The sequence below is a fragment of the Myotis nattereri genome (assembly GCF_964212035.1).
Source record: "Myotis nattereri genome assembly, chromosome: 9".
Lineage (NCBI taxonomy): Eukaryota > Metazoa > Chordata > Mammalia > Chiroptera > Vespertilionidae > Myotis > Myotis nattereri.
In genome coordinates this window covers 31,034,451-31,054,573 of record NC_138084.1, presented here as the reverse complement: position 1 = coordinate 31,054,573, position 20,123 = coordinate 31,034,451, and the positions used below count along the sequence as shown (strand labels likewise).

Genomic DNA, 20,123 nt, shown 5'->3' with positions numbered 1-20,123 from the left:
TAGGGCAGTGGGAAGAGAAGCTTTTATTTTTGGGTTTTGCTTCTCATTGTGTGGACTTTTCTGAGAGACGTATTCCCATGTGATTTGTATAATCATAGAAATATAAGGAATAAGAAGCTAAAAAAATTACTGCTAAAATTAATGTGGCTCATTGAAGTCCAAGAAGATATATATAACAGGACAGGACAGTTTAAGCAACTAGTAATTACAAACAATCGTGTGAAGGACTGTGTCGATAGTCACCTAGCATTTTCATGCCACTGTGCTAAGTGCTGGGGATACAAAACAGAATGGGAGAATGTTAGTCAGCTTGGATGAAGGGACATTATAGGAAAAATACAGCAGCAGCAGGAGACAGACAAGCTGGGGACCGAGCAGGCCAGCCCTGAGCCACAGGCAAGAGTCTCCACGTGGCCCTGGATTGGGGTCGCTAGACCCAGTGCCCAATGGTCAGTGGGGGGACAGCAGGAACTGGGAAAAGCCTCCCAGTCCTGAATTTCCATCTCTTTTTGGGGTGAGTCTGATGTCAGGAGAGTCAACATACTCATTAAATCACTTGAGTGAGAAGCCTTGGCTAGAACTAGTCTATCCATGAGCAAGCCAAGCACCAAAACTGGCCTAGCTGAATTAATGCTCGCTGAACTCAAGATCAAATCCACGGGGCCTGAAAGGGGAGATAGAGACCTGAAGCTGGGTTCCAAAGCAGGTTACTTTCCATTTTTAAAACGTTGAGGGTGACACCACAGTGCGGGAACGAGCGCTGGGCATCTGAGGACTGGACCGGGAGGAAGAAAACCACACAGGGCCTTTCTTCTCTCACCTTTGGGGGCAGAGGCAGTTGCCAACAGGTGGCCTGGTTTTTAAGGATAGAGGACGCTGGGCCCTAAGGCTGCCTTTCCTGAGGAGGGCAGGGGCCACGGCGATGGGTATCTCCCAGCCTGGCACCTCCTGGATTCACACTACCTCCTCAGGTGAAGGCTCGATAGCATCTATCTTCAGCAATCAGAGGATGGAAGGAAGGGGGCGGGGCTGTCCGCTGCTGTCTCAGTGAATAGATAGGAGCCAAGATGGGCCAAGAACCAACAGATGAGGCCCAGAAATCAGGATTTTAAAAAGATTCCCAGGTGATTCTAATGTGCAGCCAAGGTTGAGAACCACTGCTCTAGGGTCTCTGTGAGGGTCTCAAGGTTGGCATTTGTCTCCTCTTGGGGCTGTTTTTCCAAATGTAAAACCCTTATAAACACGCCCCAGAATGGGTCTAAAAGCAGAGAGGTGGGAACTGTGGGGAGCTGGGCATCACAGCCTTGCTGGGGGAAGGATCCCAGAGGGAGACCTTGGGGAGGTGAGCAGGCTGAGCCCCGGTAGAGGAGAGAAGGCCCAGGGTGGGGCTCTCCCAAGGAATCAGAGCCCAGGACGGGGAGAGAGCCCTTGAGCCACCTGGAAAAAGAAGGCCCTTCGGTGCTGCTCCTGCAGGGTCTGCTTCAGCTGCGCCACGTCGCTCTCCAGCTTCAGGTATTCGTTCCAGGCATTTTCCATCTCCTGTTGGCCAAGGAAACGCTCTGGTTCTTAGCTATCCTTGCCCCCAGAAGCCCACGCACACCTGTGCTCCTGTCCACGGCCGGCCCCGCCAGGGGCAGAGGAAGAGAGCCCTGGGGTCTGGTGGGGCTGGTGAGAGAGACATGGGTTGTCTTCTCACTCACGCTCTGACCCTGGCCATCTGCCCTGCCCCTCCTCCACCCTTGGGGACACTTTGGTTCCCAGGCCTGGCAGAAAGGGGCCTGCACCACATCAGATGGACAGGTCAAGTGGAAATTCTGACATCGTAGAATTAACGCAGATCAGGGAAAAGCCTACAGGCTGCTCTGAGAAATCTGGCCCCTTGGGTGTCACTGTAGTCATGCAGGAGTCGCTGACGGAAAGGACCCTAAGGCACCTTGGACACGTCACCCCTGGACAAGGTAAGCTACTGCCAGGAGGCAGCCTGCTACCCCAAGACTCTTGCCCCTGGCCGCCAATTCGGTTACAGCTGGGGAGATGAGAAGAGCAGCCCTCCGCCCAGCCCAGCCTGAGGGAAGTGCGCGCCGCCCTCCACAGCCTCTACGCACAGTGGACTCTCTGGAGAGCTCCGCCCGGATGTGGACCAGGTCCTCCTGCAGCAACCTCTGCTGGCAGGCGATCTTGTCCAGGTGCTGGGGCTGGTCTCGGTACTGCTCCATCTGTCTGTGCAGCACCTCCAGCACGGACTCCAGCTGGTCCTACCGGGTGAGGGTCAAAGAGCAAGGTCATAAAGGACAGTCCCTGGAGGCCTCCCACACACACCAGAAACTAAACAGAACTGCAAGACCTAACCGTTGACTGAGGGCCAGTGTCCAGCTGGGGCCTGAGGGTCAGGGTCTTTGAATCCAGCTCTGACTCTGCCCACGGGGTGGCCTGGGCAAATCACCTAACAGCTATGTGCCTCAGTTCCCTTGTCTACAAAATGGGCACAAGGCTATCAACTCCTTATGGGGATCAATGATGAGGATAAATCAGAGTCCAGGAAAACTCTTTATGGTCTTGGGACAAAGGGCATGTTATAAACCTTCAATATCACAAATATAACACCTTGACAAAATGCAACGAAGAAAAAAATTCACACTAAGTGTCTAAGAGACCAAACATTGGTGCCCCCCAACTCTGCCCGGCCCATTCCTGCCCTTCCATCCAGACTGTTTCCTCCATAGCCCAGATCCTAGGGGGCCCTCCTCTTCCAGGCTCACCTCACCAGGCCTCCAGGGAGAGGTGGGCCAGAGCAGAATTAAGGGAGTAGGAGGAGGAGGGCAGTGGTATTAAGTCAAGGTCTCCCTATAAGGCATTGGTTCTCAACCTTCCTAAATGCCGCGACCCTTTAATATAGTTCCTCATGTTGTGGTGACCCCCAACCATAAAATTATTTTCATTGCTACTTCATAACTGTAATTTTGCTACTGTTATGAATCGTAATGTAAATATCTGATATGCAGGATGTATTTTCATTGTTACAAATTGAACATAATTAAAGCATAGTGATTCATCACAAAAACAATATGTAATTATATATGTGTTTTCCAGTGGTCTTAGGCGACCCCTGTGAAAGGGTCGTTCGACCCCCCAAAGGGGTCGCGACCCACAGGTTGAGAACTGCTGCTATAAGGTTTCCTCCAGGTTCAGAAAGAACCGCTCCCTCCCTTAAGAAACACCCTTTAAACCCAAAGACATTGTTCTGAATAAACTAACACCCGTTGTCTGATACCATCCCGTCTATGCCTGTGAAAAGACAAACCTCCTACCCCACCCAGCCTAAGATTGTGCAAAACTGATACATACTTTGTTCTCCTTGAGGGCACGTATCTTGTCTTCCAAGTCCTGGAGGATCCTGTCTTGTTCACAGAAGATGCTCAGTTTGACCTGTGAGCAAGAACAGGTTGGAGAGGGCCTGGGATGATGAGGAAAGGGCATGGCCTTGGAGTGTAAACAGGAAGCCTCCGGCTACAGAACCCTCCAAACCCTCCGAAAGCTGCCCACCCCGGGGCTGGGGACAGCAGGCAGCCGACGGAGCGAGCGGGCAGCTACCACTCAGTTCACTCACATCAATGTCACTCTCGGCAATCTTCATTGGCTTCAGGCTTCGATCCTTGAGAAGGTCCCGGCCTGTCATCTGCGAGGTGAACAAGGTGAAGGAGATTTAACCACAGGGTTTGGGATCCAAACTCCGGAAGGAAAGTGAGCCCCGCGAAGGATGGGTGTGGAAGTCTTGGCAGCGACAGGCAGGGTCACAGCACAGGAGGGGCAAAACTGAGGCAATATCTACTTCATTTTCATGCCTATTTCATTTTAGGATAAAACTGAAACCTTTTCAAGATTCTAGTAGCACTTGTAAATTTCTCAAACTAAAGGGAACGCAGATATTCAAATTATAGCATCGTCAACTACAGCAGTTTCTATTTGCTCAAAATCAGTATGAACCTTGGAAGATTTGTCACTGATAAGAGAGTTTTCCTACTGGATCTGGAGTCAAACACAAGTGCCCGAAGTCCAGGGCAGTGGGGTGGGTCGACCAGGAGGATGAGCAAATCCCCGGGACAATGTCAAGCCTTAGTTTCAGGAGGTGTCTGAGCAGCCCACCTCCCCGTGAGTGAGGTCACCCTTCCCCACTCTAACTGTCTGGGAAGAGGACCTGGCCAAGGGAAGAAGGAACCTGGGTAATTCCTGGTTGGGGTTTTCAAGTGATCCTGAAATAACTGGTGTTGGGCCGTACTTGTATATTACCCCGTCCTCTCAAGACAGGAAGCCACAAAGCAATAAACAAAAATCACCCAAACTTATGGGCAGGTGGAATTTCACATTTCCCATCCCCCCCTGACCCAACGTGGGCAACAAGTTTCCCATCCCTCCCTGACCCCTACGAAGCTAAACCTAACACTTTAGCCTATGTTTGCATTTCCCTAAATATCATTTCTTGCCAAAAGCTGTGTGGGGGGAAGCGAGGAGGTTTACACAGATGCCCTCCCCCTATGGCCAAGCCATGGGCAGGAACCGCCCAGTTGAATATGCTCCCCCCCCCCCGCTCCCCCCCCATAGGGAACTCCGTTTTGCAGATCTGACCAGGGAAACAACAGGGCGTAGCTAACCATGGCCAAGATAGGTGGTGGTGTGTGTGGATGGACAGACAGCAGCTGGCCCTTGCTTTCTCCCTACTCCATCTGGGAGGTCCACTAAGTTTGTGAATGTGAATCAGAAGTAGAAATATATTGGCAAGCATTTCCTTCAGAACTCAAGCCCCTCCCCGCCCCTCCATATGTCCAACTGTCCTATACTCCCTCTCCTTGACAATCATTATCAGCAAAGGTCAAGGTCAAAGGAGAATGCCTTCTCCATCCATGCCTTGGCCTGAGGACTGAGTCTGGCTGCAGACCCGCCCCCACCCATTCCCAGGCTCCCTTTGGCCACACAGTAGAGGGCAGGGACCACTGTCTTATTTATCTCAGTAAAGTCAGCCCCGAACACAAGGCCTGGCACTGAAGGGCACTTGACAAAGGCTCCTTGCATTGCAAGTAGGTCAAAGGGAAATACTGGTAAGTCAGTGCTGTCCAGTTCCTGGAAAAAAATGGGACTCCAGCCAAATTCTGCTCTTCAAACTGACAGATGATGTGTACACACACGTATACACACAGTCACGGAACACACTGACTCCAGCAACAATCCACAAACAAACAGGCAGAAGGGGAGAGGGGGGCGGTGGAATTAATCCTGGTGAGCCACAAACAGCTGAACTTCCCAGGTAGGACTTGGGCCTTTAAACTCAGGGGAACCCAGCAGGTGAACGCAGTGGACTCTGTGCACAGTCCTTCATCAAAGCAGAGGGCAGAGCTTGCCTACCCTCCACGGGGCTGACACTCGGCTCATTTCCCAGGAAGAAATCATGTTCAAAATGAGATATGCTTTGGGGACTTTTCCTCCTGGCAAAACTCTTCCCCGTTTATCACTGAAGCTTTTTACAGATGAGATCTTTTCGATACTGAAATAGCGAGGCAGAGAATCTAATTGAGCGATGCCTCGTTTATCCAGCACCACCAGGAATTAAGTAAGGGATTCTACACAACAAGGGCATTTTGAGAAAGCCGAACCTTTTCAATTTTTTTTTGTGGAGTGCTTACGAAAAGTATGCCCTTCACTGCCATCACAGAATGATGAATATATATATATATATTCAACCGTTTATGGGGGGACGAGTCAATCATTATAAAAAATCAGTAATATAGAATTTCTTAGAAGCTATTGGCCCTTGATTAAGTGCTCCCAAATTTCTGTGATTTCATGTCCATTTTAGATGGGCATGTAATGTTTCTTTTTCTCTCTTGGGGTATTAGCACTCCTTTTTTTCAAAGAAGTAGCTTTCCCTTGTGCCCTTTCAATGTGCTGCTCTTAAGGTGCTGTGAGTTAGGAATTCAAACTCGGACTGAGTCTCTTAGGATTAGAAATTCAGTGCAGGTGACATTCTTGCTGTTTTCCCATCTCCCTCCCTGTAGCTGGGTTTGGTGCCCTTCCAGGGAGATGCTCCCACACCTGTGTCTCCCACAATAAGGGCCTTAGTACATCAGATGAAACGTTCTGTCTCCCCTCACTAGGAACTAACCCAATTAGGGGTGACTGTCAGACTGTGACCTACTTTCTCTGCATCCTCAAAGCCCAGCCAGGGCCCATCATACTGAGGATATTTAGGAAATGTTTGCTTAGTGAGTCTGTGATTGTAACAAAACCAGGTGAGCTGGCTGTGCTCAGGGCCCAAGCCCTGAGTAAAGGCCATAGGTTTTAGAGCTGGGCTTTGTGATCGCGTTCACACAGCTCAGAGGCCCTTGAAGCTTCTGAATTTAGCTGTCCCGGAGAGCCGAGACGACTATGAAATATCCACAAGAAGTGTATGACATCTACTTCCCCTTTTAAGACTGTGCTTTGTGTTAGCAATGTTTAAATCCATTAACATCAAGTGTCAGTTCAAATGGTGTCTACATCAGAAAGGCACTGAAGGTGACCCAGCCCTCTTACTCCCCTCCACCACCTCCCAGGACACCCCTTCTCAGGGCTCAGGATGACCAGGAGTAGCACCTGCCTCACAACCCGCATCCTCCCTTGAAAGCGACAAAAGCTGGCCATGTTCCAGGCGCTACTTCTGCATTGGTCAAAGCGAGGGGTGGGAGGTCCTATTTTGTTCTAGTCCAGCTCCAGACATCAGCACCCTGCCCCGAAGAAGAGCCACCTTAATTTAATGCAGGTCCACGGTGGAATCCGAGGACACCCAGCTCCTCCACGATGACCAGGAACAACCACTCCCTCCCAAGGCTCACGCTTGACTACCCAGGCCATGCTGGTCTCTGTCTAGGCCAGGCCTCGCTGTGGAGGCAGATGAGGGAGAATGGGACATGACACAAGCTGGAAGCAAAGCTGGGCGAGCCCCCCGCCCCCACCCCGCCACCCTATGGCAGCACAAAAAATGGAATCACAGGGCAGTACGGATGAGAGGCTCAGCCTGGTGCACCACCCAACACGCTGACAGGAGCTTAAGAGAAAGCAAATAAACAGAAATGACTGGCAGGAAGCCTGGGGTGGCCAGGAGAGCTCCTGGTTAAGCACGTGATGGAATCGGCACTGAGCCAGAAGCATGGAATGGCCCCGCCCGGAGACACAGGTCAGATCATCTTACGCGTCTCCTGGGCCGCCAGCCCTGTGCTGACTTCTTCAGCACTCTGTAAAGCACGTTGATCAAAGGTTCGTTATTTTTTATCTGTTCCAAACAGAAAGGCAAACACAACAAAACATCACAGGTGAGACATCAAACAACACTTGAAGGAGCCAGAATTTGGGGACCGGGCAAGGGGGCCCTGAAGGAGGATGTGTTATGTGCGGTCCAGTGACTGGGACTCAGTCCTCGTGCTGGCTGCCCAGCTGGCGGGCCTTTCTGGAGCTCAGTTCCCTCGTCTATAAAACAGGGGATGGGAAGCTCTGCCTGAAGGACCTCCGTGCAGGCTCGTTTACGTGAGAGTCGAGTTCCGTGCCCACTTGATCCTGGGTTCTTCGAGAAGCAACTCCGCTGTCTCCTTCGTCCTCCCTCATCACACACTGTCATTTAGAGCGGTGAGGTCCTTAGTCCCGCAGACCCTCGCCTCCACACTGTGCTGCACCTGCAGCGAAGGCGCCGTGTCTCACCCAGGATCCCAGTGCCGGCAGCTGCTTTGAGGGAAGACTGTCCTCACCGGCTCAGACAGCGGGTCTCAACCCTGGCGGGAGCACTTGCAATGACTCAGAAACCTGAACAGACACGGATGCCCGAGTCCCAGTCTGAGAGACTCGAATGTAGTGGTTTGGGGCGGGGCCCGGGCACTGGGACGCTCAAAAGCCCTCCTGGGGGTTCTAATGTGCAGCCAGGATTGGGAACGACGACTCCACAACAGTGGCTCTTAAACGTTCTGGTGCTTCCAAACTACCCGGAGGGCTTGTTAATGCAGGGGTGGGCAAGAGTAGGTTTACAGTTGTGAGTAACGTTCTTTTGTGTGACCAAAGCTACAACCTGCATCTTTCTCCATACAAACAACTGTAAGCATACTTTTCCCATCCCTGTATACAGATCTGCTGGGCCCCACCCCTAGCAGTTCTCACCGAGCTGGAGCTGGTCTGGGGTAGGCCTCGGGCCTCAGGATTTTGCATTTCCAGCAAATTCCCTGGCATTGCTGATGCCGCTGGCCTGGCATCACACTTCCAGAACCAGTGCTTTCAAACAATATCCCTCAACCGTGGCTACACAGCAGAAACACTAAGGGAGATTTTGTTTGTTTTTTAAGAGCATTACCTGAGTGTAATCAATTCAATCAGAGCCGCTAAGGCAGTGGTTTTTAATTTGTGGGTCGCGACCCCTTTGGGGGTCGAACGACCCTTTCACAGGGGTCGCCTAAGACCATCGGAAAACACATATATAATTACATATTGTTTTTGTGATGAATCACTGTGCTTTAATTATGTTCCATTTTTAACAATGAAATTGGGGGTCACCACAACATGAGGAACTGTATTAAAGAGTCGCGGCATTAGGAAGGTTGAGAACCACTGCGCTAAGGGATGGGACCCAAGCAGCGATGCTCAATTAAAGAGCTCCCCGGGTTGTTCTGGTTCATGGCCAGAGTTTATAATCTCTTCTCCAGAACAACAGACCTCAAACGTCATATGCACAAGAATTGCCGCAAAGCTTGATTATTAAAAAAGACAGAATTCTGGGCACCATCTCCAGAGATTCTAATTCAGCAGAATCCCAGACTTGCGATGATTTATCGAGCTCCCAGGGGGTCCTGCAGCAGGTACTGCCCAGACCACACCATGAGGAACTTCGCTCTGGACGCTGATTGCGGAACAGACCTGAACAGGGAAGCCCTGATCACAGGCTCAAACCGTCAGGAAGGGCCTGGGAGCCAGGCACCTGGAGCCACTGGTGACATGCCCCTCACCAGGGACAAGCACCTTTCTGGAGCTGACTGCTACCTACTCTAACCACAAAGGCATCAGCTGAGCAGCTGGCAGACACCCTCCCCTCTGCCTCCCGTCCCAGCTGTGCTTCATGGCTGCATAAAAACAGTTCAAGCTGTCAACAACAGGGAACCCCCACGCCCCCCTGCAGACCCAGCCGGGGTGTAGGGTCTTGAAATACAGAACTTCGATGCCAGAAGTACAATTCAGCGAATGTACCTTTAGGACAGGCGAACTGCATGGTACACGGAAGGAAGGTGGCAGGTGTGCAGGGAGTCAGTGGGTTGAATCCCAGCCGTGTGACTGCAGAAGTCACCCCTCTGATACGTGGATTCCTGGTTGATAAGGTGGGGATAATAATTCCTATTGCGTTGCTCAAGGATGCTGAGAGGATTAAGTGAGATAAGAACACCAGGTGCCCAAACACTGCCAGGCAGAGAGAGACGCCTAATCTACGTGGAGCCCTTTCCACCGTGGCACCACCAGCTAAAACGCCAGAGAAGTAAACGTTTCCCAAAAGAACACTAAACAAAGTGTCTTCTAAGACAGGGGCGTGCACCTTTGTGGGATCGCTTGGCACCGCAGCAGGAAAGCTCGTTTCAGGAAGAAAAAACCCTACATCACCACACCCTGATTCCGGAAGCTGAGCATCGCTGATGGAGGGGATGATGGGCTCTGATCCTTAAGTCTGTGGCCCTCGGGCAGAGACGAGGGGGACTCTAGGCCAACCTCCTTCCTCCCCCGAAAGGACCCGGGAGGGACATCTCACAAGGAGCTGGTGACCGTGGGGACTGTGCCTGTCATGATCTCCATGCCTGGGCCCATTCAATTGTGTCCACAGAGGCCTGCGTCTCAGGGGCCCCCGCCCGACTCAGCGTCCGCTCATTGTGTCTAGCTGACAGTGGTTCTCAACCTTCCTAATGCCGCGACCCTTTAATACAGTTCCTCATGTTGTGGTGACCCCCAACCATAAAATTATTTTCGTTGCAAATTCATAACTGTAATTTTGCTACTGTTATGAATCGTAATGTAAATATCTGATATGCAGGATGTATTTTCAGGGGTCGTGACCCACAGGTTGAGAACCGCTGGCAGGAGCCAGTGGCCTCAGGGTGCTCCTGACCCAGCCGCTCATCCCACCCAGTGCTCCTCTGGCCTCAGCTGCACCATGGTGGAGAGTCCACCGTGACCTGTGGTGGCCCTTTTAGAAAAGTCTCTTTCCTACTAAACGGAAACCCGTCTACTTCTAGCTACTCTCCACTTGTCCTAACTCTCCCTTAGGGCCACAGAGGGCACCTGGTAATAGTTCAGAGCTTTACAGACTGTGTCTATGTCTCCCCTGAATTGACCTAACCTCTGACATCCTGCACTGGAGCCGTGCTCGCCGCTGTGGTTCTTGCTTCTGCCCAGCATGCCCTCCCTGAGGGACCTCTCCTTCACTCTGAGGGGAGGCGAGGCCGGGAGGAAATGAACCTGGATTTGCAGGTGCCACCTTCCCTGGCCATGTGGAGGCAGCCAGCACACCAAGGAAGGTAGACCAGGGACAGCATGGTCTAAGCCCGTGGAGTGTAACTCTGTAATGTATATTCCCTTTCTGGCTTAGCAGGCTGATGTGGGTTTCAGACTCTTGCAGGCGAAAGCATCCCACCTATACACTCCGCAGCCAGGGTTTGCAGGTCCTCAGCACCTCTCCTTTGATTCCAGCCCTTCCCTCGTCTGGATCCCCAAGGGAGACAGCCATCTGGGAACCCTGGACCCCAGTGGGATCACAGCAGAGCAGGCCCGCTGACTCCCCGATATGGGCACCCCATCCCTTGGAGGCAGGCCAAGGTGGTGCCTGCCTTTCTGGCAGCCACGCCAGACTGATGACTCACACGCAGCACAAACCCCAGCATCTCTTCCCACACGGGCTTCTGGTCCATTGATCTGGGGGACTAGTTCTCTGAGAGGAGCCAGCAACTGGAGCAACATCCACAAGACCAGGGAAGGCCTGGCATCAACACAGCTGTTGTTCATGACAGACAGCAACAACTTCCAACTGCTAATGCTCGGGGCACCCCCAGCTCCCAGCCAAACACCCCAAGGACACACCTTGCCTCCATCACATCAAACACGTTTCCTGGCATAACGACCCCCAGTTTGGTTCCATATAAAACTTAACTCCTCCAGGTGCACAGTGGTAGGAGGAGAGTTTTAGCAGTCTGGGAGGAAAGGTGATTAAGAGCATGAGCTCCAGAGTCAGAGCAACACATAAATACTGACTCCCCAGTCACTGCTCATGTGGTTTCTCTCTCAGAGCTTCAGTCTGTACAACACAACCCGCCACCTCCCTCCCAGGACTGCTCAGGGGTCACACACTCTATCGGAGCAAAGCACAGCAGCCAGCACACGTGATACTCTGAATTGTGTTTTAGCTTCTCTTGGGAGTCAGGACACACAGGGACCCCTGGCCTTGCTCTGCTAACCTGTGCCTCGGTTTCCCTCTCTCTAGACTTCCTTTAACGCCAATCCTACAGTCTGGGCTGGATCTTTACTCCAGGACAACTGTGCGTTTCGGCTCTCCCACACAAACAGGAGTCAGGAGACAGCTACTCCCAGGCTTCTGACCCAGGCACTTCATGGAGTTCCTCTCGCCCTGTGCACCAAGCTTGGCGAGGGTGCCTCACACACACCTGTGCTGCTGCCGGGCTGAGCCTCTGCCACAGGCCGAGGACGTGGATGCTCCACGAATCCTTCTGTGCCGACGGCACGGCCCCAGAGCAGGGGTGAGGAGAAACAGCGACATGGTGGCTGGCGGTCGGGCAGGCCAGGGACCAGGGGTGTGGGGGCACACGTGGCCGACGGAGGCTAGGGGCTGTGGACCTCCCGGGTCAGGTGGGGATGGTGGGCATGGTGGAAGGACCCTGCCCTGTCCCAGCAGGGCACGGGAGCACGGGCAGTACAGTTAGCCCACGCCCACGTCTGAGCACTCGGTACCCTGAGGCATTACTGCCACACTTACAGTACTCGTTCACGCCACGGGAGCTAGAAAATGCCCTGGTTTTGAGAGAACCCTGTTTTGCTCGTGTCCAAAAACCAAGTCAGACTTCCATTCACTGCACCTTCCTTCCAGAGCCTGAGACAGACTCTGGAGCAGGGGTCCTCAAACTACGGCCCGCGGGCCACATGCAAATACAAATATTGTATTTGTTCCCGTTTTGTTTTTTTTACTTCAAAATAAGATATTTTGAAGTAAAAAATATGCAGTGAGCATAGGAATTTTTTCATTGTTTTTTTTTTTTAAACTATAGTCAGGCCCTCCAATGGGCTGAGGGACAGTGAACTGGCCCCGTTTAAAAAGTTTGAGGACCCCTGATCTGGAGCGTGAACAAGCTACCTCCAATTCCTGAGGCCAAGGCCACACCACCCTCACCTGGCTCTCCTTGGCTCCCTCCATCCCCTTCCCTTTTCTCTCAGCCAATGCAAATATTCTGGCTCTTCCAGGCTCCACCCACACGCCACCTCCTCTGGAAGTGGCAGCCCACAGAGATCCTCATTATCTCCGCTCTGAGCACCGGGCCACGTCTTTGTAAATAAGTCTGTTATTTGGGGATGTTTTCTTTCCTCAACCCTGAGAGCCCCGATTTTACTCTTGCACCTCCCCTATGCTTCTCCAGGGCCGAGTACACAGCAAGTGCTCACCAGATACAGCAGTTAATTAGTTGTTTTCTAAACAGGCTGCCATAGGGCCTGATGCTCATACCCCACTTCTACAAGGCTGGAGGACAAGCCCCGTTAAAAATCTCTCAAGCCAGGTACCCCGGAGACTGGAGGAGCATGCCCCATGGCAGTCACCTGGGAGACTCCCACAGCCCTCACCGTCTCTCACGCCCGCAGTTAACTAAAAGTCACACTCCTTCAGTCTGTTTCATGGCTCAGGCATAAGAAGTGCTCTTCACAGGGGGAGCTTCCAGAGAGCCCAGTGAACGCCACAATGGCAGCTGTCAGGCAGTGCCTCTCGGTTCCCTGGCTTCCTCGGGCTCTCTGTGCCACGGAGGCTGATTTGAGCCCGGAGCTTTATCACCAGTGATCATCTCCTAAATGGGGGGTGGGAGACAGCGCCCCTCAGAGTCACGTAATTCCACGTGGAACCATCTCCCCAGCAACGAACAATCCACCGACCTACTTGGAACCAAAAGCACACACCAGGGGCTTCTCTGAACCAAACTCGGCCCCATCCCACTGCAGGCTCTGAAAGGCAACGATTACTATTTGGAGGGACCTTTGGTTCTGCCCAAGGACAGGAAGAGATCCGAATCTTGTGGCCTCATTCGGTAGGACAGAGACTCACAGCAGAATTCACATGAGACTAAGAACAGAATCTGAGGCTGTAAGAAATAAAACTCCTCTGACTAGACAGCAGCCGTCTCCATTTGGGATCCAGATTTGATCAGACCTGCACAGTCTTTGGCGTGGGCCTGGCTATGATGGAGCGGACACTCTCAGTAAGGTGAGTGTCCAAGGGACGCGAATCCCTGATGTGGCTCACCTTTAGGTCCAGGTATTCCAGGTCTTTCTTCAGCTGGAGGTAGGTATCATCAGCCTTCAAAGGAAGCACAGAGAACCCAGTTATGAGCAGCAAGGGTTTCTATGTTTGTGTGTTTGGGCTTCATGAATGATTTACATTGCACAGCATCGGGGACAGCGACCACAGCAGGCCAACACTTCCCAGGCCACAGAGGAAGCACAAATGTCTTGGTGCAGCTTGGAGCCCGCTCTCAGCATGATGGATCTTGCAGGTTGCTGTGGGGAAAGCCAGCTTGTCCCCTCATCAGCTGAGGGGGGAGTTTGATGGCAAGGAGGCAGACAGCACACATCCCACCAGAAGGCAAGGACAACAATGCCATTGAGGCGGAGGTGATCTCCTGAGACAACTACAGAGGTCTCCCTGGAAGACGACATCTACACCTGAGCTCAGGGCCCATTGACGGCCGGTACTCCAAATTTTGTCATCAAACCTTTGCACTGAGTTATTCACATGCATGAAGCAAAATGACCCATGATCGGTATGGGTAAATGCCTGGAAGAGGCCGGGAGATGGCCCAGGGATGTCCCCTTATGACCTTGGGTTTCAGAATAATAAACACCAGTAGCCACTGGACGTTTCCTGGAAGCTGGAAGTTCTGGCTTCCTTGCTCAGCGTGGAGCCAGAGTGACCACATCGGGAGCTACCTGAGGAAGGGCCAATGTCAGACCTATCAGCTCGTATCGTCTCCGACAGCGCTGAGTTCTTCAGAATAATTACTAGGAAAAGTGAGAATAAGGAATAAGGAAGAGACTGCTCTCCTAGAACTTGTGCTTCCCGTGCAATAGGTCACGGGCGCTGACTGTGAGGCAGAGAGGTTTCAAAAGCAGCCCAGGCACACTCTCAGCAGACTAAGAGGCCTCCAGCAAGCTGAGGCGAGCATGGCTGGGAAGATGGTCCGTTTACAGCTCTGATGTAAAACAAACACACAAATAAACAATGCGACACATGCGGGCCATGCTTTTAAGCATGAGAAGGCCTGAAGGACCATTGCCAGGGACACTAATTAGCAAGATCTTATTTCTGTCCCTAACCTGTCCCCTTACCCTTCCCTAGTTCCTTAATCAGCCCAGTCCCTACACACTTTCTTCTTTTTTATTATTGGTCCCGATACACTTTCCATGGCAGTAAGAGGGACAGAACAATGTTATTAAATCATTAATAAATTATTAATAAATTAATATTATATAAATGTTATTTAAAAAACACCCAAATTCACAACTTAGGGTTTTTGTAAGTGTTCCCTTACTTTCATTCTCCCAAGTACATTTCCCGAGTCCCTCAGGTCCCACTAAAACAGGACAAGGAAGGCGACCATCCCATCGCCCTGTGCATCTGTCTTCTGCCGATATCTGTGCAACTCAGAGGGACCAGTCCTGTCTGTACCAGCATCTTCTTTAAGCTGCTCCAGATGCTGGGAGGGCAACTGCCTGGACACTATGCAGGCAGGACCTGGGGTTTGGATGTAACCGAGGGATCCCGGGCAAGTCACGTCCCTTCTTGACCCGCTGCCTGCTGTGCGCTAATAATTCCTGCCCTACCTACCCTCTCCCAGGTCACTGTGAGGCTCACCAGGGTAAGGGATGTGAGGCTGCTTGGTCTATTGGCTGGGCACTCTGCCTTCTCCCTCCAGGCTGGCACACACCTTTAGGCACCCCAGGAGGACCCACGGTGGTAACAAGGACGACAGCCAGCACAGCCCCTCGGACATGGCCACACACCAGCCTGCCAGTCCCTACTCACAGCCAGAGAAGCCACAGTTCAGGGCCCTCACACCACATGCAGCCTCCTCCCCGGTGCCCGGGCACAGGCCCCACCACCGTGGCACAGTGTCCAGCAGTCACATCCAGAAGCAAACAGGCAGGGAACGAGGGAGAGAGCCAGACAGCAAGGACAGACCAGGGCGTGGCACGGGGGAACATGGGCCAGCACGTCACTCCCTTGCCTCTGGGGTGGCCCCCAGCCCCAGAGACTTGGGGTGCTGACCTGGCAGGTGGGAAAGGCCAGCTGGTGCTGCAGTAACTGGCCCACGGCGAAATCTCGCACACTGGCCAGCTTGGCCTGGTGCCGCCGTAACCGGGTGAGAAGCAGCGAGAGCTCCTCCAGCTGCAGGTGTGTAGACACATCACGAGGAAATTAGCCACCGCAGGAGCACGTCGCTATAATTACTCTTCGCCCCGTGCTGGGCCAGCACGGATGTGACACCATTAGGTAATTGCTGCATTAATTCTGTCATTAGGACAAATAAAGGCACTGGCGGGAAAGGGGCTGCAGGAAGTGCTTTTTCCAGAAAACAGCAGCCAGCAGTGGCCCTCACCCAGACTCACACTTTGAAGATGGTTAACTAATCAAAGCAAAGACCAGGAGAGGAGCTAACGAGAGAAGAGCAGGTGGCTGGAAAACGCTGTCCGAAAGAGGAGAGCCCACGTTCTCTTCCACTTCCCCAAGCTCTTCGTCGGGTCTGGGAAGGACCCAACGCTGGCGGCGTGACCCTGAGCAAGTCATTCGACTTCTCTGAGCCTCATTTTTCTCATCTCTAAATTGGGGGTTGAAAACTGCCCTGCAGGCTGCATTGGATTAACTTGGGGGGTGGAGGGGAGGGGGGATCAGACGAGATTAGCCCTCTGCCGGCTGCACTATATCATTCGCCTGGAGGGGGAGATGAAGCCCCACTTACCGATTTTCCGTGTAAACTGGGAGCGCTGACAGTGTGGGTCATGTAACCCATGGAGGGCATGGAGCGTCGGTCCACGTGCGACGAGTTCTGCAGGTGGGGAGAGAAGAAGTCACACTGAGGGCCGGGCAAGGGGGCAGAACCTCTGCCACTCACTGGCAGGGCAGCCTACCTCAGGCACATCTCTCTGAGCCTCACTCTTCATCTGTAAAATGAAGATAGCCCCTTTCTCACCCGGTTACAACAGTGACAAACTGTGAAAGCCCCCTGACGAGTGAAAACGTAAGTTGGATTATTATACACTAGAGGCCCGATGCACAAAATTCATGCAAGAGTAGGCCTTCCTTCCCCCGGCTACCAGCACCGGCTTCCCTCTGTCACCCGGGACCCGGGCTTCCCTCGCAGCCCCGGCTTCTGGTCTAATTAGCATATTACGCTTTTATTATTATAGATAATTAAACTGAACACTGACAGCTTTTTCTGCCTTCCAAGCTGCAAGGAAGCAGACTTCTAGCTGTCTGGCCTCATGCAAGTTACTCATTTCTTAATGCCTCAAGAGTTCTTATCAGTGAAATGGGCATAACAGCACCTACCTCTTTGGGCTGTTGTAAAAATTAAAGTAACTCCTTTAGCCCTGCACTGACACCTAAAATTACTGTGTAAGTGTGACCTATCATTACTGCAAATTGCTCAAATTTGTGTTCAAACCACGTGAGGCTCCTGGTGCCCTAATGCTGGGCCCCAGCAGCCCGACAGGACTCCAGAGCCTCACCTTGGTGGTGTAGCCCCATGTCTTCCTGGGAGAACTGCCCAACGAGATGTCCACACTCCTCCTCTGGTCCGGTGGCCTCACCGTGACCCTCTCTGCTGGTGTGTGTGGCCGCCGGGGTGGGAAGGCCCGCGGGGGTCCCGGGGGAGGGATGTCCGAGGGAGATGGAGGCACGGAGATAGAGCGGGGCACCTCCAGCATGCTCCTGCTCCGGCCCTGCTCGGGGAACTCCGGGGAGATGGGCGCCGTGGGGCTGCCGTGCCGGAACTGCTGGCGCTGCTGCCACTCGTAGAGCTGCCACACGGTGCCATCGCGGTGTGCCCGGCGCTCCTCGCTCGACATCTTCAGGTGGCTGGCTCGGTCCTGCGCGTACTTGTAGTCACTCGGCAGGTTGCGGGGTGGAGGCGAGGAGCCCCCCGATGGGTGACGGGTGCTCCTGGGAAGAGTCTGGTAGTTTTCTGGGAAGGACAGGGACTGGCTGGGACCGTGGCGAGGAAGGGTCTGGTCCGGGGGGAGGCTGAGGAGAGAGGAGGACAGGTAAGATGACGCCAGGGTCTGCGAGGCATCTGGAAACACAGCTAAGTAAACGTGCAAGGCCAGGCCTGTAAGGACCCCAGAGGACAATCAAAGCAGACACCCAGGACTTCCGTCTCTTGGCAAAGGACTCCAAAGCCATTTTCCCCTGTCAGCCTCGGAGTGTCAACCCTCTACCAGGTCGACTTGGCCACCCCACGCCCATCACGTCAAGGGAGGAACCCTGCCTTCTCCTCTCTCCCACTTAACCCGTCAGCTCTTTCGATGGGTGTGCACATTCCAGGAAGCACCTCGTAATTCTCCAGCTCCCCAAGACGCTACCTGTGTCCGGTATCGCCACACCAAATCCTGCAGGTTCTTAATGGACGTGCTGACATCAGTTCCCTTCTTTTTCTACTACCCTAGTCCGGATACTGATTAATGACCTCCCCTCACCCAAGACAACTTTGAGACCTTCCTCACTAGTTTCCACACAGTATGCAGTCAAGTGTTCAGATCCAATCACTGCCGTGCTCCATAAACTTCCATGGCTCCCCACTGCTTATGAAATCTAAATCCCTTCGCCTGGTCCTCATAGCTCTGCAGCATCTGACCTCAACCCACTTTGCAGTCCTGCTGTCTTCTCACTGCTCCTCCTACTGGGACCAGGACTGAGCTGGGGCGAGCCAGGGCCAGGCGTCTTGGGCCCAACAGGCCAGGAGGCCCCCCTCGGATGCGGCCCTGTCATTACTGGGGCCTGAGAGTGAGAGCTTCCCCCTAATCCCGCCCAGCCTCCTACACCCCTGGGCAACTTCTCATGTGGAAAAGGCAGGGCAGTCTGACGAGGGGTTGAGTCCTAGCTCTAGAGTCCTAGCTCTGGCATCCACTGGCGATGTGACCCTAGGCAGCTTGCCCACTGCTCCGAAAGGTCCATGAGAGAATGCAGGCTCCATGCCTGATGCATAGATGGCACTTCACCAGCGGGTGCTCCCTTCCCAGCTCTCCTCATTTTCATATTGTTCTTCCCTCCCCCACCTGCACGGGCTCCCAGTGCCCTGTGCACCCTAACTCACTCCTTCTCCAGGACACTGTCCGTCCAGAGGCCTCTGCAATGCCACGGTCGTTGGGGTTCTTGCTCTGCTCTGACTTAGTGACTATACAGTTGGTAACTTTTCTGAGGTCCTTGTCATACTTGTAAGATATCTCTTTCCCAGCCGAGCTGCACATCCTTACAGGGCAGAACCCGTGTCTTACATTCTGTGGGGTTGTCCTGAGAAAGTCTTCATGCATAACCAGCCCTTTAACGAATACACCAGCACACAACCAACCAGCCATCTTATGTTGCAAAACAAAAATTCAGCAAAGGGCAAAGTATAGCGATTTATTCAGCCTTAAAAGTCAAACCTGAGAGGCGGCATGTTGTCAAAAGAGAACAGGTGTTGGAATCAGACAGGCCTGGGTTGGAGTCCTGACCCTGACTTTATCGATCAACTTTATCCAATAAATTTCTATATTTTACAAGCAAGTGTTTACCCCAAGCAAGACGTGCGGCAGCATCAGCACCACCGGGCAGTTAGACGGGCAGGTTACCAGGTCCCACCCAAACCTGCCAAGTCAGAAACTCTGGGGGTGGGGCCTAGCCACCTGTGTTTTAACAAGACCTCGGGTGGCTAACATAATAATTGTTCTAAAATCATTCTAAATTGTTTTAAAACTCGCCTCATTTCATCTCTTCCTTACTATATGTCCTCGGGTGTCATTTATAGCCTCATTTTCCTTACTATAAAGTGGGAACACTAAGAACCATTCAATGGATTGTTGTGAGGATTAGAAACAGTTGTCATATGCCAGGCCAGTGTGGCTCAGTGGTTGAGCAATGACCCATGCACTAAGAGGTCGCTGGTCAGGGCTTGATGCCTGGTAGGGGGCGTGAAGGAGACAGCCGATCAATGTTGATGTTTCTCTCTCATCAATGTTTCTGTCTCTCTCTCCCTCTCTTTCCCTTTCTCTCTCAAAAATCAATAAAAACAGATTTTAAATACAAATAGCTGTCATTCAAAAATGGTAGCTTTCTTCTCCCTTTTCATCGTTACCTTTGCAATTATAAGAGGTCATGTTGAGATCTCTTCCACCCAGACTTGTCTAGTGCCTGTGTAGCTTGTCTCCTTGCCACTAGGTGGCAGGGTTTGCTGCTGATTTCCCAGCGTCAGAGGGGACCCTGACCCTGAGGAAGGGGCAGTGCCTGAATCCTGTAACTGCGGTGATGGCAATGGCACAAACAGGTGGGCTCCCCCTGGGGAGCGTATGACTTTACTAACCACTGTTCACTTTGCCTGAAGCAAATGCAAACTATACAGAGCATGTCCTACCTGTGCTCCCACACCCCTCGGTGTGGCTCTCAGCCCACCGGTGCTGCCTATGTGTCCCATGGTCAGAGACCCACTGGGCAGTGCCCCAAAGCCCTCAGCTGGCCCTCTAGCCTGTTCCTTCAGCCTATGCACTGCCTGCCACTCCCCACATTCCCACTCCTAGCGCTGGCCCGCTGGAGGCAACCCCAAAGATCCCAGTCCCAT

The 20,123-nt window shown here is 52.7% G+C and overlaps 1 protein-coding gene across 2 annotated transcripts in view; it reads right to left on the bottom strand.

Annotated features, from left to right (window-relative positions):
• PLEKHA7 (pleckstrin homology domain containing A7) overlaps positions 1-20,123 on the bottom strand; it is a 72,164-nt gene that overhangs the window by 22,779 nt on the left and 29,262 nt on the right. For both annotated transcript variants that reach the window (XM_081099612.1, XM_081099611.1), the window contains exons 7-13: positions 17,041-17,554; positions 16,272-16,358; positions 13,559-13,612; positions 3,608-3,676; positions 3,346-3,426; positions 2,106-2,255; positions 1,438-1,539 (exon numbers count right to left, since the gene is read on the bottom strand). In XM_081099612.1, the coding sequence (XP_080955738.1) occupies positions 1,438-1,539; positions 2,106-2,255; positions 3,346-3,426; positions 3,608-3,676; positions 13,559-13,612; positions 16,272-16,358; positions 17,041-17,554 (1,057 nt within the window). The remainder of the gene's footprint in view (positions 1-1,437; positions 1,540-2,105; positions 2,256-3,345; positions 3,427-3,607; positions 3,677-13,558; positions 13,613-16,271; positions 16,359-17,040; positions 17,555-20,123) is intronic.